The 27,822-nt window shown below is 42.2% G+C and overlaps 1 protein-coding gene across 1 annotated transcript in view; it reads right to left on the bottom strand.

Annotated features, from left to right (window-relative positions):
- The window catches only part of LOC139462068 (voltage-gated potassium channel KCNC1-like), a 30,462-nt gene extending 2,866 nt beyond the window's left edge, over window positions 1-27,596 (bottom strand). Inside the window, exons 1-2 of the mRNA XM_071243570.1 lie at window positions 27,021-27,596; window positions 7,807-8,761 (exon numbers count right to left, since the gene is read on the bottom strand). Coding sequence (XP_071099671.1) covers window positions 7,807-8,761; window positions 27,021-27,596 — 1,531 coding nt within the window. The remainder of the gene's footprint in view (window positions 1-7,806; window positions 8,762-27,020) is intronic.
- Window positions 27,597-27,822: the final 226 nt, after the last annotated feature.

Genomic DNA, 27,822 nt, shown 5'->3' with positions numbered 1-27,822 from the left:
TTCCCTCAAGCATTTAATTATTCATGTCACCGATTTAACTCAGTATGCGCCGTCGTGTAACATGTCACGGAAACAGGCTTGTTCATCCTTCGTCATACTACAGCTTCAGCAGAACGACTATCAGTAACCTTGCCAAGGTCAGCCACACCGGATGTCGATAGGAGAACAAGGGCACGAGGCAGTACGAAGTCCAAGGTCAACAGCTGAGAGATTATATTCCCTGATGGTTACAAAACCACACAATTACAACAGACTGAAAAAACACTTCGGCGCCTATTAAATACACAACGACTGGGATTCGGGACTGTTATTTCATCAAGAAAAACATCAAAAGAAACATCTATTTAAACTGACTCGATGAGTATCTCATTGTTAATCCTAAAAATATGTTTCATGTAAAATTGACACTTATGAAAATATTAATTAATTTGTCAAAATGATATGTCATCGAATGTACATCTGAGTTTCAATAACGTTGAAAACAGCCAATTCCCTTCCACTGATTTACCAATCTGAACTAGAAATAAAGGAGACCAGTGAGACCGCTTTATCTGTTTCATATTTAGATACATAAAGATCTCCACAAGACTGTATGACATAAAAGTGACTTCAACTTTCCAATGGTCAACTTTAATTTCCCTTCATTTGGAGCAAAATTGCTGCAGCCCCAGTCCTTGGTGTCTACATTTCACAACTTTTGAGGTACGTTCGAGCATGCTCTTTCTTCAAAGACTTCAAAGAGACGCATACAACTCTTGCTCAGAAGTCTTTTGACCATGTTACAGCATTCAAGGCCTCAGGCCTCAAGTTTTATGGTATGGTAGACATGTGGAGGACATTTCCAAATTTGACGCATCAGTGACAAAACGATGTCAGATGCAATTCCCTATACCATATGTTACCGTGTGTTTTTTTAGGTGAATAATTGGCTTGCCTTTGCATGTGTTTGTGACGGTGCCACCGATTGGGCAAGATTCGCTCACCTTTTTCGCGAACACCTGGTATGATCACTATTTGATAGTGAGTCATAAACCCATGCCCATTATATAGTCGGAATCGTACTATCGTTTATGCTTTATGCAGAGATTTCTATTGGATATGGAAAGGAATTTGTTTGTTTTAGGATTATTTGTGAAGCAGACATTTATCCCTGAGACGCCGACAGTTCAGTTTTATCCATATGACTTAAAATAGATGAAGAGGTCATTAAAGATAGCATTGTTGCTGTTATTTGTGATGACGTCACAATAGGTATGGCGTCATCTGAGGTCATTGTTGAAGTCATGTTGATTCAAACGTTTCGACAAGATATTTTACAATATTACAGTATTAAGGAGATAAACATTGTGTGTTTTCAAATTTGTAATCACTCAGTGTTAGTAGTGAGTCAGTGAATCTGAGAAATGGGCTTCACATATTGTACCAATGTCGGGAATCGAACCCGGGTCTTCGGCGTGACGAGCGAACACTTTAACCACTAGGCTACCCGACCGCCCCCTCAATGTTGTGAGACAGGCATTACTAAGACGCCACGTTGGGATGTCATGATACAACATATAACATATGTGATAACTGAACCTGGTTAGGAGAATGTGGGAAAAACAATAACGCAATCCAAATTGTTCTAATAAAATATTGATAAAACTTACTACTTATTTAATTAGGTATATCTCCAAGCTGAATGATCCGGGGTTTTTTTCTAAAAATCGAGAATTCGAAAAAAAGTATTTATCACGGAAAGTATACTTAGCAATGACAAGTCTGTATGATTTATGGGATACAAAGTTTTTCAACCAGTCAGATAGTAGCACACAGTCACATATATTTTAAAGTATTAATATTATTATTACATGTACGCAAGTGCGAATGTACTTTGCGACATGCTGATTTTACGAAACACGTGTAAGAATTCAAGTAGCATGTCAAATCAACAAGATATCGACACAGCCTTTTCCAAATTCATAAGAAATATCATTGTAGGATTCCCAGTTTATCAGGAGAAGATGAATCAGTTTTAATGTTTTGGAGTCTTCACATTCTCCGAACAGTTCTGTTAGGGTTCGATCAGGTAGCCCTTATTGGGAGAAATCCCATTCGCTGTGTGGGCTGCGTGTAGAGGGGGCAAGGGCCCTGAGCTGATAATGAGCCTCACCAGGCTGACGCAGTTAATAGCGTGTTTGACCACAGCCTACAACAAGTCACGCAATAACTCTCCGGAGCACACGAAAACTAAAACTCAGTCGTCCTATGACCTCACATGGGACACGTCGCCATTCTTCTTGAAGGGCCTGAATCAGTTCTTGTCGGTAGTCTGGTCGCTGTGGTCGCTGTGGTCGCTGTCGAGCATGACGACCCATGACGCCCCAGAAGTGTTCTATGGGTGATACAGTCCAATAGATAGCACGGAATTTATTTACCCCAGAGGTCCAAAAGGTTTGAAATGTGGATCATGAAGAAGATTGAGTATAGTTTCGAAAAATCAATTTCTTACAAATTGTATTTTGAACATTTCCTCACAGTATGCCATTAAAGGCATGACTCCATGTGATTAAGGAAAATGCGATAAGTTTAATAAAAATTGGGAATGACTAAAGTTGTTTTGGGTATTGAAGTGAAGGTATGAGCATATACTTTATAAAAGAATATAATATTGCAAAATGTCTTATCTGTGATAGGAAATATCATAATATTTATGAATTTGTTTTCAAAGTACCATCTTTTGTTTCTTCTTACTCCTGTATTATTAGGTTTTAATTTTCTCAGTGATTTTGCTTTACAAGCCCAACATTATTGAAATAATATTATTCATTTTCAATACTTTCAAATGATTATTCATAAAGATTCAGAGTTTTATTCAAAGGAGTCAGAATGATTTATTTTTAGTAAAGGGAGATAACTCCATCCTAAAATCATAAACTGTAATATGTCTGGGGAGCATGCAGACCAGGGACGTTCTGTACGGTTCGTGCTGTATGGGGCCTGGCGTTGTCATGCTGATAAAGGACACCATGTGCTCTCGACAAAATTAACATTAACAGAGCAGTTTGTTGTAATTATTTTCACTCAAAACAAACTTTTGAAGGGAGCGCATGTCTCCATGTTTATTTGCTTTCTTAATTGATAAACCCCTTGACTCTGGAAGCCAGGGTCTCCTTGAACCCTCACTATGTCTTTGAAGTTGAGTAAACTCAAAATACACCACGGACTCTAATCCTGATACAGATTCTACGTGACAATCTCTGTTCTGTGGTATCATGCACAGACATTCTACGCAAAACAAAACACTGAAATTCTGAAACACCGCCTGTACCCTTAAGACTCGTGTCTATAGTGAATATATTTTGGTATCACGTTTCGCGTATGCCGGTTGCAAATATTTCACTCAGTTGCAATACACACATCCCTGAATTCCTCATATATTTTCAGATTCGGATGAAATCAAACGAAATAAAACAGGTGTACAAAAGGAAAGAAGTGCTCCGAAAATGTAAATCTAGTTGGTTTGAAAATGTAAACAAAACCAAATCCAGATTTTAGATTGTGCAGCATTTATTTACTATTTAGAACCACTCCTCTATTCGTCACATAATTGGATCATATTGAGAATACGCATGGATAGATAATAAGTAGAAAAATTAGTCCTTAAAAATAGATTCATTAGAGTTATTTTGGAAATACAAATGCAAGTGTTAATAAAGTTTCTCGTGACGCCATCACTTACGCAGACTCGCGTACGTTGACAATATTTAGAATCTATCTGCATTTTCCACCCAGTCTTTGGGGCGTAATGAAAAGCATAAAACACAAAACAGATTGTCAAATTCATCCTGATCACTGACAGGATTCATTTATGTATATACGAACTTTGAATCCGAGAAAATCCTCCTGAATATCTGACGTTCCCCTTTCATTGAACACATCATTTTGTGAAAGGGGGTCACCGATGTCAAACGTAAGTTAACATTGTTGTACATATTTGGTAGTTGAGGTGAAGGTCGAAAGATAATTCACACAATCATTCAGTTTACACTTTCAGTCATGATGTAAAACCTGATCACATTTTAAATGTTTCTTTTCACTCACAAATGTACATTTTTGATAAATAACAGATCTACTGTTCAATATCATATTAAAGGCCACAAAAGAAATAAACGACCAGTGGGAGTTGTTTATCGTATAATAAAACACTGGAGTCAGAATAATTGAGTGAGTGAGTTGGGTTTAACGCCGCTTTTAACAGTATTCCAGTTATATCACGGCGTGTCAGCTTAATGTGGGAGGAAAGCCCGAAGTGATGCAGGTCTCAGACGTTTACCACTTCGGTGAAACCCACGAGCACGGGTATGGTGCTGACAAACCTAGAAACATAATCGGGACGAATCGGGATTCGAACCCACAATCCTAGGTTTCGTGCGTGCCCAAGGGACGCAACTCTGCACAGCGAATCGCGGCACCTTAGACGACTGGGCCACCCGTGCCCCCGAGTCAGAATAAACCATGAGGGGTGTCTTATAATGTCTGTTTAAACGTTGTTTACATAAAACAATGACAAATATCGTGTCGTTTTCTTTCTTACTTTCAAGAAATGAAATGTAAAATGTTTAAAACTGCAGCCTGCAAGTGTTTCCTGTGGAGTGAAATTCGTATAAACAGGCTGTGAACACTCGCATCATTTCATCTTGTTACTAAAACTGAATATGTCATTTTAACAAACTGATACTATTATTTATTAATTATATGCACAGAATATTAGAAGGAAACCGTTTTAGAAATTGATTTTGTTCGTTTGATTGAGAGAATATTCATGTTGTCTGCGACATCAATCACAACTGTCCTCTAGTTTGTATACATTGATCACGTTTCGCTAGTTTTTAAATATTGACTTCACACTATATAAGGTAAGATGTATATTAATTAAAGTACTAATGTATTTCCCCGAGGTCGTCAAAGACATAAAACAAACCATGTCGTCAAGCAAAGCGCTGTGTAGTTCTGGATATTGGATGATAAGGCCTGTAATCCATTAATAATGATGCAACAAGAGTCACATTACATGTACACAATCAGATGAACTTGGGAATCTGATAATATCAAATAGGACCACCCATATCGCTAAATATTACTGTATTTTTACATAGTTAGGTGCCATAATTTCTGATGATACCTAAAAAGTATATGGTTTCAATATCGAAATTTGTGTTGAAACAGTTTTTATAAACGTAAGCAAAACAATTACGAGAATATGTTATCGTGACCCAAAGCAAATTATCATCAAGACAGCCGAGTTACAATGGCCAAGTTCTACACACTACGGAGCTATGTCACTTTTTTCCTCTGTGTGTGTGTATGTCGCTCACTCGTCTTTTGACGTCATAGTGGAAAATCGATTTTCGTCTTTTTGGACAAACAATTTTGCTATCGAAGAAAATCCATTTTGCTATCGAAGAAAATCCATTTAATATACTGAGTCAAATTAAAAACTTCACATTTTTAAAAGTAATCCCATATATGATATACAACGGACAAATGTATCAGAGAAGGTAATTTTTCATCATTAATGTCCAAAGAAGGATTTTAATCAACGGTGGTAACCATAATTTGTTCCAAGCACCTACGGTATTCGGTAATAACATCAACAGTTTAAATCATAAGTCCCCAGCACGAGAATCTGATGGCACACAAGTTCAGTAGCGTGTATGGCCACCATGTGCGTTGACAACTGCCACACAACGCCTCCGCATGGACCTTGTGATGCTTGTGAACACATGATTGGGAAGACGACGCCATTGTTGCTGCAAAATGGTGCCACAATCTTGTAAATTCTGTGGTTTGTTCTGGAGTGTGCGCAGACTTCTGCCAAGACGTGTTCGATGGGATTGAGGTCGGGAGACCTTGAAGGCCAGTCCATGACGTTGACTCCCGCATTCTGAAGGTAATTCCTTCTCAAAATTGCTGTGTGGGGTCAGGCATTGTCGTGTTGGAAGATCAAACTGGGTCCATGTGCAGTCATAAAAGGCAGAAGTTCTGGTGCCAGTACCTGGTCGCGGTAAGCAGCAGCGTTGAGGTTGCCACGGATAACAAGAAGCCTGGAACGTGCATTGCAAAAGAAAGCACCCCACACCATGACACTTCCGCCTCGAAATCTGTCAACTTCCTGTACACAACACTGGGCGTAACGTTCATGACGGCGCCTCCACACCCTCGCCCTCCAATTCCTCTGAGTCCATAGTAAGTGTCGCTGTGCCCACAATTGACGTTGACGTCTGTGTAATTGAGTCAGAATCGGCCCGCAGTATGGCCGTCGTGCTTGAAGCTGAGCAGTTCACAGACGGTTTCGAACAGTTTGCGCACTCAGTCTACCCCTAAACAGTTCATTTCTGGTTGATGTAGCCGTCAAAAATCGGTTACGGAGGTGACGTAAGACAATCTGACCATCCTCTGCATGTGACGTCACACGAGGGCGATCAGCGGTGGTACCCGTTTGCTGTAGACGCGTCTGTAAATCATAAACAGTCCGTCGACTACAACCCATCGTCCTTGCGACTTCGTGCCGATGGCACCTTCACGTTGCCCATTTGAAAGGCGTCGCATGACAAATGGCCGTAAAGACTTTTGTTTTCTTCTGTTTTTCTTTTTTTTGCTAATGACTGCTAACAAGTATGGCTGAAAACACGTGCAGTATTATGGCCACATGACCAGTTGCACGTGAAAAAACACTTTTGCCACTGAAGTGCTGTGCACATGATTTTGATCGATTATCTGAAGACAATACGTGGCCATTACTGTTTAAATACACAATAAGGGCCCACAATGATAACTGGTCAAAATGTTAAAATTTTAGGATTGTGAAGTTTTTAATTAGGTTCAGTATATATCATTATGTCGTTCTGATATATGTTTGTTCGCTTAAGGTTTATCTAAAGCTGTCAAATATATAAAAAAAATCGTCGCATGGTTATTCTAGCGGTCTACGAGAAAAAGAGGCAAAATTTTAGCCATAGCAAAATCTCGGACAACACTTCGTATTGTCCGTTGTTCAAACACATCTTATCTCTGCAATTAATTTTACATTCTCAGATAAGAAATATAATATGCTAAATCGCTGCGTAATGTTATAGTCAGAGGTAGAGCAAGTGCCGCGCGATTGGAATTCTTGCTCAACATTCACTTTTCAGAACGAGAAAAAATGTGCGTCCAAAAATAATTCTGCATCGGTAATCAGGACGATACGCATGCGCACTCATAACTGGAAGGGTACAGATTTGTACCACTTTTTTGTCGCCGCCTGTTGGCTAAATCGCTTTAAGCTTACGTCGCGTACCAACAGTGGAATAAGTTTATTTCTGTTGTGTTTGGACGATGTATTATGCATTGATTTAGTTTAGACGTGTGTGTTTTGTTTAGCCAAACATTAGTCAATTAACTGTTTATCCATCAAATGATCTAGTTAAATGGTTACATGTCAGCGTGGTGAGGATACTTCAAAAAGGAGGGGGTGAGCACTCGTTTTAAAGCCGCTATGAACTGTATTACAGTTACATCACGGAGTGTCAGCTTAATGTGGGAGGAAAGCGCGAAGTGATGCAGGTCTTAGACGTTTACCACTTCGGTGAAACCCACGAGCACGGGTATGGTGCTGACAAACCTAGAAACATAATCAGGGCGAACCGAGATTCGAACCGACAATCATAAGTTTCTGGCGTGCCCAAGGGGCATAACTCTGCGAGTTGCGGCTCCTTAGACAACTGGGCCACCCGTTCTCTTCTAAGAATAACTTATTGTGAACTGAATAAAATAAATATTTACCTGTTTTTATCCCGCTGTCAGTGCTCTCCTCACTGTTATCGCTGCCCTTCCGGTCCACCTTATCGTGGAGGTTCTTGAGAATATCCGAACTTGAAGATCGCTCCGGGTTGCTCTCGCCGCTCTCGAGACTAACGCGAGAGTCATGTTGTTTGAGGGCGTCTGCCGCTCCGACTAGAAAGTTCTTGGTCTTCTTCGGGAGCTTCATTCTGGCTTGAGCGTGAGAATAGTATAGGGTGAAGTTGTTCACAATCACCGGAACCGGAAGTGCCAACATGAGCAGACCACAAAGTGCGCATATAGCACCGACGATGTAACCAAGCCCTGTCCTGGGGTACATATCACCGTATCCAAGTGTCGTCATGGTTACCACAGCCCACCAGAACGCTATTGGTATATCCCGGAAGTCATTTTTCGAAGACTCCTCAACTTGCTCGGCGTAGAATATTAAACAGGAAAATATCAACACTCCGATACTCAGAACTAGAATTAACAGTAGCAACTCCTTCGCACTGGCTTTGATTGTTTGAGCTAAGATTTTCAGGCCACTCACATGTCGAGTCAATTTTAAAATTCTAAAAATTCGAATTAATCGTAACGAATTAAGAAAATACAACCCGGTTGAATCTTCTAAAGATGGATCTATGGCCACCACGATAATTTTGGTATAAAAGGGTATAACAGATGTGAAGTCAACCCAGTTTAAAACGTGTTTTAAATGGGAAATCTTGCTGGGACAAAACAAAAAGCGGATAATGATTTCTATAGTAAAGTACGTGATGCAGGTATATTCAATAACACTCAAAAACAGCAATGGTTGTGTTAAGCGTTGAATCTCTCGCACAGTTGTCCCTCCCTCGACCGAACTGTTCCTTGGGTGTCGGAATATGATATGAGTCTCCATGCAGAAAACTGAGATGGACAGAAGCACGAACACGACGGAGATGAGTGCAATGACCTGAAAGAAGGAAGGAAGAATACAGTCAATCATCATTTGAATATATATTGATGTTATAAATTTATACATATTGGTAAATATCACAAAAAGGATTATTTTTTACTATAAACGAAGAGGGGTAATTGAATGGGCTACACCAAGAGTGAGTGAGTTTTGGTTTTACGCCGCTTTTAGGAATATTCCAGAAATATCACGGCGGGGGACACCACAAACGGGCTTCACACATTGTACCTATGGGGAATCGAACGCTTTAAATACTTGGCTACCCGATCGCTACATAATAACAGTACGATAGTATAAGAATCGATCTACGTCGCCGGTGTGTGTGTGTGTGTGTGTGTGTGTGTGTGTGTGTGTGTGTGTGTGTGTGTGTGTGTGTGTGTGTGTGTGTGTGTGTGTGTGTGTGTGTGTGTGTGTGTGTGTGTGTGTGTGTGTGTGTGTGTGTGTGTGTGTGTGAAAATGCAAAAAGTGTACTTTGTTGTTGCCAGGCACACGGCACACTGTATACTGACACCGACCCAACCAGCCCTTGTTTTAGCCCCTTCATGCCGAATGTCTTCGGGCGGACGCGGTACCAATAAACCACACATACTGTCAACCACAATGTTAAGTTTGTGTATAAAATAATAACGACACTGTTAGATCTCAGGGAGCAAGGTGGCCCAAATGTTGGGGTTGAGTATAGAATTATAACGACACTGTTATATCTCAGGGAGCAAGGTGGCCCAAAGGTTGGGGTTGTTTATAGAATAATAACGACACTGTTAGATCTCAGGGAGCAAGGTGGCCCAAATGTTGGGGTTGTTTATAGAATAATAACGACACTGTAAGATTTCAGGGAGCAAGGTGGCCCGAAGGTTGGGGATGTTTATAGAATAATAACGACACTGTTATATCTCAGGGAGCAAGGTGGCCAAAAGGTTGGGGTTGTTTATAGAATAATAACGACACTGTTCGATCTCGGGGAGCAGATGCCCCAAATGGCTTTCCTATCTGGTCAAGCTGATGAAATATGGTTAGCGGCGTTCAATCTGAGTTTTCGAATCACCCACGGTGTAAATAGTTTATAATACATGTAGAGAAACGACTCTGTATATTGATTTACAGATGCCGCTGACGATGGTTTGTAAAGTACACATGAAGCGTGTTTCTTCCTCCTCCTATTAATATTTCAGCCTTCACACATATATTAAATCGGAGCCCTTCGCACGGCTTGTTTACTTACTCAAAGATTGCATGTGTGCGTGTTCTATCACCACAGAGCAAACGCTTAACATTTCCACTTCTATTCAAATCGGCCTGAAGGAAGAACTTCACTCTCCTATATAATGCCAACTACAAACACTATTCCACTCGTAGTACATAAAACTAAGGGTTGAGATTCTAAACCCCAAACACTAACTACACTAGATGTTTATCACGCATCTGCTTGATTCACATCAAAGGAGCTCCGGGGTAAATTATAATCTTCATCTAATTTTTTTTCAAAAATGCTATCGTAGTTTTCATTTCGTATGTTTCAGTTAATCAATCGAGATTGGTTTGGTAAATTCAGTCATTCTTGTCTAAAACTGAGGATAGTATGAAGTTAAAAAGTGTGGGTCATGTTAAATTCTTTTGGTTATCACAAAAACACTTTTTGGGAACACTAAAGGAACGGATTAATAAATATGACTATTTCTCAAAACGAATATAACGCTAGGCAAACATGTAAGTAAAGTAGAAGTTATCGCAATATAAAATATTCAAACCAGTGACTGATATCATGAGCACCGACCCACGCCGTAATGCTAAGATGACAACAAAGTCAACTATGTCATATATTGTAACTATCTTGAATCCCACGGTAGCCCAAGGTTGGAAATACACGGGTTTGTGTTGTACAAATAGGGCGGGTGTCAGAATCGAACCTCACATCCCCAACATCACCATAGATACACGATGGTATACTAGCACAGCCAGGGTTGGGGGTTGGGAGGGGGGTATATACTGTGTACTGCTCCCCAACATCACCATAGATACACGATGGCATACTAGCACAGCCGGGATTGGGGGTTGGGAGGGGGGTTATATACTTTGTACTGCTCCCCAAATTCATCATAGAGGCACGATGGTATGCTAGCACAGCCGGGCTTGGGGGTTGGAGGTTGGGAGGGGGGTTATTATACTATGTGCTGCTCCCCAACTTCATCATAGAGGCACGATGGCATACTAGCACAGCCGGGGTTGGGGGTTGGGAGGGGGTTATTATACTATGTGCTGCTCCCCAACTTCATCATAGAGGCACGATGGTATGCTAGCACAGACGGGGTTGGGGGTTGGGGGTTGGGAGGGGGGTATATACTGTGTACTGCTCCCCAAATTCATCATAGAGGCACGATGGCATACTAGCACAGCCGGGATTGTGGGTTGGGAGGGGGGTATATACTGTGTACTGCTCCCCAACTTCACCATAGATACACGATGGCATACTAGCACAGCCAGGGTTGGGGGTTGGGAGGGGGGTATATACTGTGTACTGCTCCCCAACTTCACCATAGATACACGATGGTATGCATTCACAGACAAGTACATAAAGAAATAAGAGCAGTCTATGTTACAAAGTCTTTTGTGTAAAAATATTCATATTACATTTCACAGTTTAATGGTCCTCGGTCGATGGCCACAGAACTATCGCAGCGATTTCAAAACGGAATTTCAGATAAATATGGTTTTACACCGCCTTTCGCAATATCCCAGGAATATCACGGCGGGGGACATGAGATATGGGCTTTCAACCTTGCAACCAGGGAATCGAACCAGGACCTTCGGCGAGACGAGCGAACACAACTACCAGGATACCCCATCGCACAAATTACAGATGACAACAAGCTAGATTTTGAAATTCTGATTTTGAAACTTTATGAACATGTGTATCTTCGTATTCAATATGAGAATGGCTTCTGGCTGTTTTAATTATAAGAACACATTTCCTGTCAGATTAGCAGTAAAAATGGCACCGACGTAAAAACACGGATTTGCCTTTTGTCTTTATTAATACATTCAACCCAATAACAGTTTGAATGTAAACGCCAACTAAAACCATTTTCTCTAGAAATCATGGTTTGGTAAAATGATAATTCGAAACAGTTAACCATGGAACCACCTCCAACAAAATACACCCACCACACTAAATATTCATTTTATTTTTTAAATTGTTTTGTCACAGCAGGGGGCAAAGGGGGAATATCGCCGTGCATGCATATAAGCCTTTGCTCAGTTTAGTTTGAGATCCACTGTGTACATCATTAACGTAAATCTCATTTACAAAGACGAATCTTTTTTATCGCTTGTCTTCCTTTATTGGTTATCAATTATTCAAACCTCCGCAATCTTAGTCCCAGCAGTGAGCGTGATAGACTTAAAGGCGATTTGGGTCGGGCTAACTGACAGTCACAGCAGTGAGCGTGATAGACTTAAAGGCGATCTGGGTCGGGCTAACTGACAGTCACAGCAGTGAGCGTGATAGACTTAAAGGCGATCTGGGTCGGGCTAACTGACAGTCCCAGCAGTGAGCGTGATAGACTTAAAGGCGATCTGGGTCGGGCTAACTGACAGTCACAGCAGTGAGCGTGATAGACTTAAAGGCGATCTGGGTCGGGCTAACTGACAGTCACAGCAGTGAGCGTGATAGACTTAAAGGCGATCTGGGTCGGGCTAACTGACAGTCCCAGCAGTGAGCGTGATAGACTTAAAGGCGATCTGGGTCGGGCTAACTGACAGACCCAGCAGTGAGCGGGATAGACTTAAAGGCGATCTGGGTCGGGCTAACTGACAGTCACAGCAGTGAGCGTGATAGACTTAAAGGCGATCTGGGTCGGACTAACTGACAGTCCCAGCAGTGAGCGTGATAGACTTAAAGGCGATCTGGGTCGGGCTAACTAACAATCACAGCAGTGAGCGTGATAGACTTAAAGGCGATCTGGGTCGGGCTAACTGACAGTCCCAGCAGTGAGCGTGATAGACTTAAAGGCGATCTGGGTCGGGCTAACTGACAGACCCAGCAGTGAGCGTGATAGACTTAAAGGCGATCTGGGTCGGGCTAACTGACAGTCCCAGCAGTGAGCGTGATAGACTTAAAGGCGATTTGGGTCGGGCTAACTGACAGTCACAGCAGTGAGCGTGATAGACTTAAAGGCGATCTGGGTCGGGCTAACTGACAGTCACAGCAGTGAGCGTGATAGACTTAAAGGCGATCTGGGTCGGGCTAACTGACAGTCACAGCAGTGAGCGTGATAGACTTAAAGGCGATCTGGGTCGGGCTAACTGACAGTCCCAGCAGTGAGCGTGATAGACTTAAAGGCGATCTGGGTCGGGCTAACTGACAGTCCCAGCAGTGAGCGTGATAGACTTAAAGGCGATCTGGGTCGGGCTAACTGACAGTCCCAGCAGTGAGCGTGATAGACTTAAAGGCGATCTGGGTCGGGCTAACTGACAGACCCAGCAGTGAGCGTGATAGACTTAAAGGCGATCTGGGTCGGGGTAACTGACAGACCCAGCAGTGAGCGTGATAGACTTAAAGGCGATCTGGGTCGGGCTAACTGACAGTCACAGCAGTGAGCGTGATAGACTTAAAGGCGATCTGGGTCGGGCTAACTGACAGTCACAGCAGTGAGCGTGATAGACTTAAAGGCGATCTGGGTCGGGCTAACTGACAGTCCCAGCAGTGAGCGTGATAGACTTAAAGGCGATCTGGGTCGGGCTAACTAACAGTCCCAGCACATTTGAGTCAAGTCGTTACAAAACATGTATCTGCTAAATCCATTTTTATGATTCTCAATAGTTAATTATTACCATTAAGACGCAGAGGGACACGGGAGCTCTAGTCGTCTAAGGTGCTGCACTTCGCTGTGCGGAGTTGCGTGTCGGAATCCAAGGATCTTGTGTTTGAATTCCGGTTCGCTTGAAGAACGGGACTTTTGTTTACATGGAATTGATTGAAACTACGTGTTTATGTGTTTCTATGAATGTTTACAATATACGATCAGTCAAATGTACAGAAGTATGGTGTCGAGATAATCGTTTGGCGGAGACAACTGAAATAACTCGGTCAGGTCTACGTGTACAAGTCTCCATACATAGGTCTCCAGCTCCGGTGTTGACAACGTCGAGTCGGGTCTTACAAACCAGCCAGCAAAAATATGCTCGATATTATATGTTTTCTACCTCAAATATTCGAGGTGTGACATCACACGTTTGTGTCCTTGGTCGATGTCATGTTCAGATGATCAATGGACTTCAGATATTGAATGCTCAAATCACACGCTTTCTTCATTCAGATATGCACTGCTCAAATCACACGTTTTCTTCCTTCAGATATGCACTGCTCAAATCACACGCTTTATTCCTTCAGATATGCAATGTTCAAATCACATGCTTTCTTCCTTCCAGATATTCAAAGCACAAAGCACATGGTTCTTTCCTACAGACATTCAAGGCCCAAATCACATGCTTCCATCCTACAAACATTCAAAGCACAAATCACATGCTTCCTTCCTACAGGCATTCAAGGCCCAAATCACATGCTTCCTTCCTAAAGACATTCAAGGCCCAAATCACATGCTTCCATCCTACAAACATTCAAAGCACAAATCACATGCTTCCTTCCTACAAACATTCAAGGCCCAAATCACATGCTTCCTTCCTAAAGACATTCAAGGCCCAAATCACATGCTTCCTTCCTGCGGACATTCAAGGCACAAAGCACAAGCGTCATGCTTTCATCCTTCAGATATGCTTTGCTCAAATCAGATGCTTTCTTCCTTCGGATATGCACTGCTCAAATCACACGCTGTCTTCCTTCAGATATGCAATGTTCAAATCACACACTTTCTTCCTTCAGATATGCAATGTTCAAATCACACACTTTCTTCCTTCAGACATGCAATGTTCAAATCACACACTTTCTTCCTTCAGACATGCAATGTTCAAATCACACACTTCCTTCCTTCAGATATGCAATGTTTAAATCACACGCTTTCTTCCTTCAGACATGCAATGTTCAAATCACACACTTTCTTCCTTCAGATATGCAATGTTCAAATCACATGCTTCCTTCCTTCAGAAATGCAATGTTCAAATCACACGCTTTCTTCCTTCAGACATGCAATGTTCAAATCACACACTTTCTTCCTTCAGACACGCAATGTTCAAATCACACACTTTCTTCCTTCAGACATGCAATGTTCAAATCACACGCTTTCTTCCTTCAGACATGCAATGTTCAAATCACACACTTTCTTCCTTCAGATATGCAATGTTCAAATCACACGCTTTCTTCCTTCAGATATGCAATGTTCAAATCATACGCTTTCTTCCTTCTGATATGCAATGTTCAAATCACACACTTTCTTCCTTCAGATATGCAATGTTCAAATCATACGCTTTCTTCCTTCAGATTTGCAATGTTCAAATCATACGCTTTCTTCCTTCAGATATGCACTGCTCAAATCACACACTTTCTTTCTTCAGATAGTCAAGGCACAAAACACATGCTTCCTTCCTACAGACATTCAAGGCACAAATCACATGCTTTCCTCCTTTAGATAAAGGTTTATAATTTACTTCAAATATTCAACCCTCAAATCACATGCTTTTCTCCTTCAGACATGCATTACATTTCAGATATTCTCACATCGCGTGCACTCTTGCATTATATATTCTCACAACCCTTCCTTGATTTTTAAACTTTGTAAACCACTATCTGGAAAATAAACTTCATTCAATGTCAAAATATGTCGCGTCGCGCGTTGTCGCGCTTTGGTATATTTTGATTCTTTTTGCTTGTTTTTGTAAGGCTGACATCAATCAATGCAATGTCGCCATCTGAGACGACCGAATATAAATAATGCATATATCCAAGTTGAGCATCTTATCCACTGTGTGCCATTAGGTTCGTGGGGAAGCAGGGATCAGGTTGCCACAGTGTGTATTATCTGGTGATTGTGTCATCGAACGACCGATGGTTTGCCTTATCCCAAAAATATCATTTATAGGCCGCCGTGATACAGCTGGAATATAACGGTGGTGTAAAACAACTTTCGCTCGGTCAAAGTTCGACTACTATAAACAGTGAACACCGAGTTGACACCTGGGCTTCTTTTATTACTTCAATGTGATGTTTAGGTACCGTTTTCAAGAACAAAAATACCATTGCTTGATAAATATACCGAAATCAAGAAGTCAACTGTGTCTTCATTCTAAAATGCCACTTAAAGATAAATGATCCTTTTGCAGCTGTTCATGACAAAGTCAATTTTTCATAACTTTATATTTCAGATATCCGAATTAACCTATGTACAAACAGTCACAGTTTATGTATAATAATCATATGCTTCAAGAATCAAATCAGTTTCAGTCTTAAACAAGAATAGGCATTTAATTATATATCGAGATGCAAAAAAACTATTAACCTATGTACAAACAGTCACAGTTTATGTACAATAATCATATACTTCAAGAATTAAATCAGATTCAGTCTTAAACAAGAATAGGCATACAATAATATATCGAGTGCAAAAAAAAATTCTGAAACTAACTTGATTCAGTTTCATGTTTGTGTAATAATTTATCGTTTTTTACAGGTGGTTTCGTTACGAAAAGAGAAACTGAATTTACATCTGCCTGTAATGAATGGTTCGCACACCCCTTTACCAAGCGCTGTAACAATGTATTTCTATTGGGCGCTATACTTCCAGAATACACGTGAATTCTGACAAATCCTTTACGTGTAATCATCAGGCCAAGACACCGAACGACATAGAGCGTTGCACCGAAATATGTTCTAATGCAGTTACTCAATTATGTCAGAATGAAATTACCAAATTGGCATCCACGAAATATTACTGAGTGTGTTTAGCATGGTATCAGCTCCATTCCAAGAGAGACCTGTGCTTGAAAAAGACAAAATGGTCACGACATTGGAAATCAATACGAAGGCCACCTTTGCATTTGGTGAGACAGTCTGGCTTTGTTATCAGTCAGTGCCAGGTTACATCGTCAGGTCACTGATTGGCAACAAATAGCCCAGCCCGAGGAGTTTCATAACAGTTTTAACCATGGGATTAACAGTCAGAAACGTGCTTTCAAAACGTTTTATGGTAGACATGCGCAGGACATTTCCAAATTTGACGCATCAGTGACAAGAATGATGTCCGTTGCAAGTCCTTATTTTGACTTGCACCATATGTTCCCTGATTTTCACTTGAACCTCCGACTTGCCTTTGCATGTGTTTGTGACGGGTGCCACCGGTGGGTCAGGATACACTCAACTTTTCGCGAATCCCCGGTATCATTACTATTTGGTAGTAATTCATAAACACATACTCATGATATAGTCGGAATTATACAATGGTCTCTGCTTTATGCAGATATTTCTATTGGATATGGCAAAGGTTGTGTCGCTTTATCTAGCATCGTGTGGTGATCATCAGAGATACATGTACTTTCGTGTTGATTTAAAGCCATTGTTTTCTTTAATTTTCATCACAAAACTATTCGGCTATAGTGTTACTTTTCTACAAGAGAGTGTATGAGCGAGCATGGTTTTACGCCGCTTTTAGCGACGCGGGACACCAATTATTGTCTTCACACAGTGTGCCCATGTGGGGAAACGAACCGGACCTTCGGCGTAACGAGCGAACGTATTAACCACTAAGCTACCCTTTCAACACCAACACACACACCCTACGATGATCACAATGCATGCGATAAAGAACTTCCTCAAAATGAGGGGCACTACAACTACAGTCTGTCTTAATTTAGTGCATTAATCCTTAGACCGTCCAGGTTCTGTCCGAGGGGTTGGAACAACGTTTGTTGTAATCGGGGACCAGGTGGATACAATAGCAGGGGTCATAGGGGTCATTCACTGTTCGCTGAGAGGGGAGGGGAAATGAGGTTTCGCTAAGGGACCAGTCATTTATTACGAGGGGGTTGAGGTGGGGGGTTCAGAGGTTTTGGATGCACTAACGTACTGAAAATAATGATGATTATCATATTTTGAATGACCCTCTCCATGCCCTTAAATATCCATTTTGACATGACCCCCTCCTGATATGTGTATTATTTGTTTATGAGTTTCCTCTTGAGACTGTCATAATTTTTGGTGACCGTCCCCTGATACCCTCTGACCCCCAGCGGGCCGGATGTTAAATATGCTAGGTTACCCCGCAACGAGCCATCTGTAAACACTTGACAACATCCTGTCCATCATCAAGAATTGTTCCTCTGCTTCCTCCATCATCAGCCCGAGTGGTACTGTTACCCCGTCGACACATCTTATCTTAACTATGTTCATTTTATTGATGAACTGTTGCCATGGACAAATGTCGGAACATATTCACGAACCAACCATGAATATTTAATCCACCCAGACTGAAGACATTAATCACAGTTGAAGCATCCGACCTTTAAAGCACCATCCTCAGCAAAGCTTTCAATAAGGTTTATTTGTAGTCATGTGAGGACATTTCCAAATTTAACGCCTCAGTGTCTGGTGCAATTCGTTATTTTCACTTGTACCATATGTTTCCGCGTTTTTGTAGATGGACAGTTGACTTGCCTTTGCATGTGTTTGTGACGATGTCGCCGGTTGGACAGGATACGCTCACCTTCTCGCGAACACCTATCATCACTATTCGATAGTGATTCATAAACACAATCGATTCGTACAATCAACTTTTAGCTTTTAGCTTTTAGCATAGATTTCTTTTAATGACTATAGAAAGGTTTTGTGGCTTTCATTTACACAATGACTCCTTGAAACAGGAATGATAATGTATTTTTTTTAATCAATTGATATTGATCGCTAGTTTGTTACATTATGCATGTAATGCGTGGGTGTTCCTATTGCAAGCCGGGAGGGTGCATTTATGTTGGTATATCAGTTGCACGTGTATACATATTTTATGTTTCGTGAAACTGTTATCTGACAGTATCCAAATATGATCAAGGGGCCGTTATAAGTAGCCTTTGAGAATGAGAATCCGGACCACGGTGCCCAGTTGGGATGTAGGTTTTTCTTGAAGCTTAATAACGTTTATACTAATACATAATTGAATATTGATTAAATTCAAACGATTCACATGGTTCCTGCCACAGGGAAATCTGGGATTTTCTTGTTCAACCTTCCGTGAAAGGGATGGGTATTAAGGGTTAGGGGAAAGGAATTAATTTCACTTTTCGAGTTATTTTATTTATCTTTATATAATAAAATATTTTTATAATTATTGTGTACAAATAAAGCTATTATGCAGATGGTCCATAGAGACAAAACTGCTTTTGATTTTCAGGGGGTTTTTGTTTTCAAATGAACTGTTTTTGTAATGTGCCGGGCGAAGAATATTTTACAATTGAAAATTGGATTTTAGCAAAACCTCACAAACGCTATCAAAACGTTACTAGAATGTAAATAGTCGTCGAATCACAACTAATATACACGTAAATAAAAGCAACAAAACCCTTTCCATATTTATAAGAAATCTCAGCTAAAAGCAGAGTCCATTGTGCGATTCCGACTCTATGATGAGCCTGTGTTTATGAAGCACTATCCAATAGTGATGATACCAGGTGTTCGCGTAAAGGTGACACCCGTCAGTAACACATGCAAGCCAATTGTTCAATATGTTATCCATAAAATTGTGTCTACCTTGTCATCCGTCAAATTCTAAGTAATGCCTATCAAACAAGTTAACCTTCCTGAGATTCAACACGCATGTATGTGTTGCGCAAATATCTTTATTTGGATTCGTATAGCTGGGAAAATATCTTGGTATTTATAGCATAATTAATAACTTCAACCACGAAGGACATATCACATCGTTTCTCTAGAAAATATATTTATAATTAATTAGGAAAGCGGTATAGATTCCAGGAGATACAATGATTTTCTGACACAAGTAAAATCACTCTCGTCGCGTGAAAAGATAAAACGTCAACGCAAGAGAATAATATCGATTATCCGCCGGAACAGATTCCACTGAGCAAAAGGGACAAACTAACGGTAAAAATTAAATTAATTGACCACTGAAAATAAAATATAAATAATGCTAAAAAAAACTTTCAATACTGATAGGAAATCTTTGCTAAAAGCAGTCCATTGAACGACTCCGCTAATAAGCATGTGTTTATGAATCACTATCAAATAGTGATGGTAGGTGTTCGCGAAAAGGTGAGTGTATCCTGTCCCACCGGCGGCACCCGTCACAGACACATGCAAAGGCAAGTCAATAGTTCACCTGTGAAAAAAAACACGGGAACATATGGTACAAGTCAAAGTAGGGAATTGCATCGGGCATCATTTTTGCCACTGAGGCGTCAAATTTGGAAAGGTCCTCCACATGTCTGTTCTGAGGCCTTGACTGATGTTGACTTTTGGAAAGTTTAAGTTGTCTCTCTTGTTATACAGTGGAGAGCGTTTTGTCACTCTGTTTATTCATGCATATATATGTGAAACAGATGCGACGCTTCCAGGTTTCTTTTATTTCTAGTTCAGGCGGGTAAATCGAGTGGGGAATTGACTGTTATTGAACGAAATCAGATCATCGATATACTCGAAGCTTTTGTTTTGCCCCTTTTTTGATTATCCAATCCGATTTTCCGAGCAGAAATTCCTATTCACATGCATGAAGAAATCGATCAGCAAGGAGGGGCAGAACAATTGGTGCCTACTTCTTGTATAACGTCTTACCAAAAATGTCCAACAAGTCCAGCATTCCAGGGCCCACTTGCACAAAGCGATCTTAGCGCTAAGACTACCGTAAGCCTATGTTAAAGTACGGGAGTTACGATCATCTTAGCGCTAAGATATCTTTGTGCAAGTGGGCCTAGATATTGTTTTTTCAGTAAACTTCAGACGACATTTGTTTTATTTTTTCAGAAACTGTCCTAAAGTTCTGAAGATATAATATGCTACAATACCTATGATCGCCACGTTTGGTAACAAAGGAACAAATCCAGACTTCTTCAACTTGTTTTGAGTAGTGTAAAGGTGTTAACATAGATAACCAAATATTATCCAAGAATATATTATGAATCAGAACAAAACACGTCTTCACTCACGGAAACAAATGGAACATTATTATATCAGGACAGAATTACTCTTACAGAGGGGGCTGATAATTTATTAGCGGGGAGTGTGTGTGTGTGTGTTGGGGGGGGGGGGGGGGGGGGGGGGGGTGATTGGTCTTATGACTGTATCTTATTTATTTGCCCCCACCCCGGACCACCCCCTACACCTCCCCCCACCCTCTAATAAATGACCAGTCCGTAACCCACATGATGCATCAAAAAGTCATTTTGAGATGATACGTTGTATTCAGTAGAGATGGAACTTTGAGTTGTAGCAACTACCTCGGTATTTCCCGTTTCTTACTCCCAAGGGTTTATTCTACCCCTAAGGCTATGACACACTTTCATCATTCGCCTGTTGACGATATTAACATTCCTGGTGTTGCTACAGATGTGTCTGCGGTTGCTACTACACTGCCCAAGGTTGCCACAACATGCCCGTGGTTGTTAGAAACTTGCCAATGGCGGCAATAAACCTGCCGGTATTCCATTAGCCTACCTGTTGCGGATGTACCTGCCTGTGATAGATGCTGCATGCCTGTTGTTGATATATACATGCTGATCTATAGAAAATGTATAAGGTTAAAAAAAATGACTGTGAGTGATGTAACTTGCTCGTTATTACCACAAATCTGCCTCAAGTTGATATATCCTATATATGATGTGTTCAAAACGTATCTGTGGTTCATATGAGTGGGTTGGGTTTAATGGCGCTTTGATAAGTACTTAAGGTATGTAAATCCAAAGTGGTAGAGGCCCTCCACGTTTAGTGGTTAGTTGGTGTCTTGTTTAACGCTACACTCAGCAATATTCCAGCTGTATCACGGCGTTCTGTAAAAAAATCGAGTCTGGACCAGTGACTGACATGGGCATCGATCTACGCAAGAATATTCGTACCCCTAATTAATTTTTGTTACTTTTGTTTATATGTTTAAAGATTATTCAAACACAGAACTACTTTTTAAGTCGCAATTACAAGGGGCGATGAAACGTCGTTGCGTGTTAAGTATGGACAATTTGCGTTTGTAGGATTCACATTTCCGTGTGAAGCAGACCCGTGAAGATCTGGGGTAGAATAGGTCTTCAGCAACCCATGCTTGCCATAAAAGGCGACTATGCTTGTCGTAAAAGGCGACTGACGGGATCAGGTGGTCAGGCTCGCTGACTTGGTTGATGCAGGTCATCGATCCCAATTGCGTGGATCGATGCTCATGATATCAATCACTGGATTGTCTGGTCCAGACTCGATTATTTACAGACCGCCGTCATATAAGTGATATATTGCTGAGTGCGGCGTAAAACAACAAACCAACCAACCGTGTGAAGCAGCCCGTGATATTGCTTGAATATTGCTAAAAGAACGTAAACACATACTCACTCACTCATGTGAGTGCGAACTCTATGTATATTTTAGCTTATTTCGAAAGCAACTGTACACAGAACTACACATTTCTCTCTCTTATAACACATCTGAGATTGTGTCATTGGTTGGCCTGCTATAGTAGATACTGCATACATATATATATCATCTGTAATGCATTGTATGTGTACACGGGTATAGTCTCCGTATATGTCGCAATACAAAATTCTGGAACTCACACGAAGTACTCTACCGTTGGTGGTGGCGATCGGGCAGCCTAGTGGTTAAAGCGTTCGGGTTCGATTCCCGACATGGGTACAATGTGTGAAGCCCATTTCTGGTGTCCCCCGCCGTGTTAATGCTGGAATATTGCTAAAAGCGGCATTGATGACATGTCGTAATATGTCGTAATATACCTTCAATAGTCATAATGCAAATCAAAGTCATGGTTCAGGGCCCCACAAAACCACCCTAGCGCTAAGGTGATCGTATATTTAAACATAGGTTGCTTTTTGTTTGTTTTTGTTGTTTTTTTGTTGATGTTTAACGCCGCACCGTCAGCTATATGACGGCTTTTAACATAGTTTCATGATTCTAAGAGACTGACAGGTTCTCAAGTGGATTTGGCAGGTGTATCAGTGGCCCTTCTGTCATCTATCAGTAATGAAGAATGTAATTGGATTTTGTGTACGGTGCAGGTTCTGTTGTAATAAAAATTTAAGCATAAACAAAACAAAAAAATAAAAATATGATTAAAAGTAACGAGTGGCTCAGTCTTCTGAGGCGCCGCAATTCGCTGTGCAGAGTTGCGTCCCTTTGACACGCCAGAAGCCTATGATCGGTTGGCCCCGAGTGTGTTTCTAGGTTCGTCAGCACCATACCCCTGCTTTGGGGTTTCACCAATCTGGTAAACGTCTAATAAATTTACCCGTGGGATAAACACAAATTTACCACTCGGGGTATTAATGCCCAAATATACCCCTAATAGGGCAGATATACCCACGAGGGTAAAAATACCCCTCGGGTAAATGGATGCATATAAACAGGGATTAAGACCACTTCGGGCTTTCCTCTAACATCAAGCTGACACGCCGTGATATAACTGGAATACTGTTAAAAGCGGCGTTAATCCCAACTCACTCACTCACTCTTAATGTAACTTCCACACATTTGTTTCCCTCTGTAGCACGTGATGCCTTGATATGTGTGCCTATATGGATGCATCTTACGACAAGTATGGGTTGCTGAAGACCAATTCTAATCCAGATCTTCAGGGGAGGATACATCAGGTACACGTGTCCTGACTTAGCTTCCAGACTTGAAATATCAATACAGATGCGTAAGGAAAATTTTAACACGTACATTTGACATTTCAAAAGCGGGTCAAGGAGAGCTTGTAAAACGGAGTATCAGTGAATCTCTTGATATGCATAGAAATCGCATGTCAAATCCTCAAAGAACGGTGAAAGAACGCAGAAATTAATTTTGTTAATTTAACAATGGTACCTACCCGGTTCAAGCCCTCGCTGTATCATTAAACATAGAAATAAACTATATCATGGTTAAAAAAAAAGGACGAACTAAAGTCAAAAAAAAAAAACCAACATACACAATTTAAACAGTTTGAGCTCCTGGTGTAATATTAAGACGAGAAATATCCATGGTAAAATAGGTATGGGTCCCTGGGGACCTGCCTCAGGACACTCACGAGGTGACAAGCGTGGGGTACTGGGGACCTATACAGACCTAAAATACTCACGAGGTGACAAGTGTGGGGTACTGGGGACCTATTCTCCTCGGGACACTCACGAGGTGACAAGCGTTGGGTACTGGGGACCTATTCTCCTCGGGACACTCACGAGGTGACAAGCGTTGGGTACTGGGGACTTATACAGACCTAAATTACTTACGAGGTGACAAGCGTGGGGCACTGGGAACCTATACAGACATAAAATACTAAGGAGGTGAAAAGCGTTGGGTACTGGGGACCTATTCTCCTCGGGACACTCACGAGGTGACAAGCGTGGGGTACTGGGGACCTATTCTCCTCGGGACACTCACGAGGTGACAAGCGTGGGGTACTGGGGACCTATTCTCCTCGGGACACTCACGAGGTGACAAGCGTTGGGTACTGGGGACCTATTCTCCTCAGGACACTCACGAGGTGACAAGCGTTGGGTACTGGGTACCTATACAGACCTAAAATACTCACGAGGTGACAAGCGTTGGGTACTGGGGACCTATTCTCCTCGGGACACTCACGAGGTGACAAGCGTGGGGTACTGGGGACCTATTCTCCTCGGGACACTCACGAGGTGACAAGCGTTGGGCACTGGGAACCTATACAGACATAAAATACTAAGGAGGTGAAAAGCGTTGGGTACTGGGGACCTATACTCCTCGGGACACTCACGAGGTGACAAGCGTTGGGTACTGGGGACCTATTCTCCTCGGGACACTCACGAGGTGACAAGCGTTGGGTACTGGGGACCTATTCTCCTCAGGACACTCACGAGGTGACAAGCGTTGGGCACTGGGAACCTATACAGACATAAAATACTAAGGAGGTGAAAAGCGTTGGGTACTGGGGACCTATTCTCCTCGGGACACTCACGAGGTGACAAGCGTGGGGTACTGGGGACCTATTCTCCTCGAGACACTCACGAGGTGACAAGCGTTGGGTACTGGGGACCTATTCTCCTCAGGACACTCACGAGGTGACAAGCGTTGGGTACTGGGTACCTATACAGACCTAAAATACTCACGAGGTGACAAGCGTTGGGTACTGGGGACCTATTCTCCTCGGGACACTCACGAGGTGACAAGCGTGGGGTACTGGGGACCTATTCTCCTCGGGACACTCACGAGGTGACAAGCGTTGGGTACTGGGGACCTATTCTCCTCGGGACACTCACGAGGTGACAAGCGTGGGGTACTGGGAACCTATACAGACCTAAAATACTCACGAGGTGACAAGCGTGGGGTACTGGGGACCTATTCTGCCTCAGGACACTCACGAGGTGACAAGCGTTGGGTACTGGGAACCTATTCTCCTCAGGACACTCACGAGGTGACAAGCGTGGGGTACTGGGAATCTATACAGACCTTAAATACTCACGAGGTGACAAGCGTGGGGTACTGGGGACCTATTCTGCCTCAGGACACTCACGAGGTGACAAGCGTTGGGTACTGGGAACCTATTCTCCTCAGGACACTCACGAGGTGACAAGCGTGGGGTACTGGGAATCTATACAGACCTAAAATACTCACGAGGTGACAAGCGTGGTGTACTGGGGACCTATTCTGCCTCAGGACACCCACGAGGTGACAAGCGTGGGGTACTGGGGACCTATTCTCCTCAGGACACTCACGAGGTGACAAGCGTGGGGTACTGGGAATCTATACAGACCTAAAATACTCACGAGGTGACAAGCGTGGGGTACTGGGGACCTATTCTGCCTCAGGACACTCACGAGGTGACAAGCGTGGGGTACTGGGAACCTATTCTCCTCAGGACACTCACGAGGTGACAAGCGTGGGGTACTGGGAATCTATACAGACCTAAAATACTCACGAGGTGACAAGCGTGGTGTACTGGGGACCTATTCTGCCTCAGGACACCCACGAGGTGACAAGCGTGGGGTACTGGGGACCTATTCTCCTCAGGACACTCACGAGGTGACAAGCGTGGGGTACTGGGGACCTATACAGACCTAAAATACTCACGAGGTGACAAGTGTGGGGTACTGGGAACCTATACAGACCTAAAATACTCACGAGGTGACAAGCGTGGGGTACTGGGGACCTATTCTCCTCAGGACACTCACGAGGTGACAAGCGTGGGGTACTGGGGACCTATTCTCCTCAGGACACTCACGAGGTGACAAGCGTGGGGTACTGGGTACCTATACAGACCTAAAATACTCACGAGGTGACAAGCGTGGGGTACTGGGTACCTATACAGACCTAAAATACTCACGAGGTGACAAGCGTGGGGTACTGGGTACCTATACAGACCTAAAATACTCACGAGGTGACAAGCGTGGGGTACTGGGTACCTATACAGTCCTAAAATACTCACGAGGTGACAAGCGTGGGGTACTGGGTACCTATACAGACCTAAAATACTCACGAGGTGACAAGCGTGGGGTACTGAGGACTTGTACTGACCAAGAATACTCACGAGGTGACGAACATGGGGTACTGTATTAGGGACCGACCATTTGATATTCTGGAGGGGACTGGGATGTTGTATGGAGACTAGTTATATTATGACCTACAGCGGCAAAACCAGATTTGTTTTCAATTAAAACTATGATCCCAAATATTTTTTTTCTAAAAAACACTTTGCAACAATCTAATTTTTGTGAAACATCCTCAATGGATGATGAGGAGTACAGTAAACTACGTTTATAACGAACACGCGTATAACGAACTGACGGATATAACGAACTTATTTTTTAGACCAGGCCATTTGCTGTATATATGTTGTATATATGCTTATAACGAACTACGGTTATTACGAACTAAACTTAGTGGTCCCTTTGAGTTCGTTTTAACCGTAGTTTACTGTACTGTACACTTTCTCTGCTTCCCGAATACCCACTTTTACACAATCATTGGAAATATGTAACCTTTTCTGACACGCAATACCGACTGTTTGACAAGCATAGATTTCCTTTTCTCGCAAGAATCGTCACAGGGAGACTACGAATCTATTTTCTCCCTGAAAACCAACAGATTTAAACACAACAAAAATATATAAAAAACACAATGAAAACCAGTGCCTACCTTAGCCCCAGTGGAAGATTTCGGATCTTCTAACAAACTCCAAATCCGTGGTTGCCACCGTTCCCAAAACGGTTTATCAATTTTCTTTTCCACTATCCCGAACCTTTTGGCAATCTCATCCTCATCCTCTACATCCATTTCCCCATCGTCCCCAACACCATCATCAAATTCCGCCAATGTTTCCTGAGCATCTCTATGCGCTCTGTAGTTGCTCCAGCAACAGGGCTCGATCTGCTTCTCGTCGATGCCCCAAAACGCAAGTTCCTCCTCAAAGAGGGGTCCACACACGTCTGTGGGCGCATGAAGTCGCCCTGTACGGTAATAGTTTAATATCATGTTAAACACACCAGGGTGGCGATCAAAGAAATATTCCCCAGACGCCTTGTCGTAGTCTGGGTTTTGGGCTGTCGTCTCCGTCAGCCATGACAGTCGTGTATCGGGAATACTTTTTAAGGTTGTTTTATACGTTTCGTACCTTATTCCCCCCACATTGATCACAACACGGTTATTTCCAGAACGTCCAGGGGCTAAAGATAATTTTGGTGCCAAAGACTGGCTCCGTGAGCCAGGCTCCATTCTTTCTCAGTTGTCGTCTGCGTTGATATATTCAGGTCATGTTGGTAAATAATGGAAATAAACTCAGTTAACAATCCAGCTTGTAGTTTGACACAGGAAACGTTACCACAGCCGCAAACGAAACCTGCCACACCGTACCAAGATTGTGCAATTGCGGTCGTATTGGTCCGGTTGCTAAGGCAACTCTTTCCAAGACACCCAACCTTGTAGACTCCTGAAACTTTAG

Source organism: Haliotis cracherodii, unplaced genomic scaffold (genome assembly GCF_022045235.1).
Source record: "Haliotis cracherodii isolate W230 unplaced genomic scaffold, xgHalCrac1.p SCAF_15, whole genome shotgun sequence".
Classification (NCBI taxonomy): Eukaryota; Metazoa; Mollusca; class Gastropoda; order Lepetellida; family Haliotidae; genus Haliotis; species Haliotis cracherodii.
This window is presented reverse-complemented; position numbering and strand designations above follow the sequence as displayed.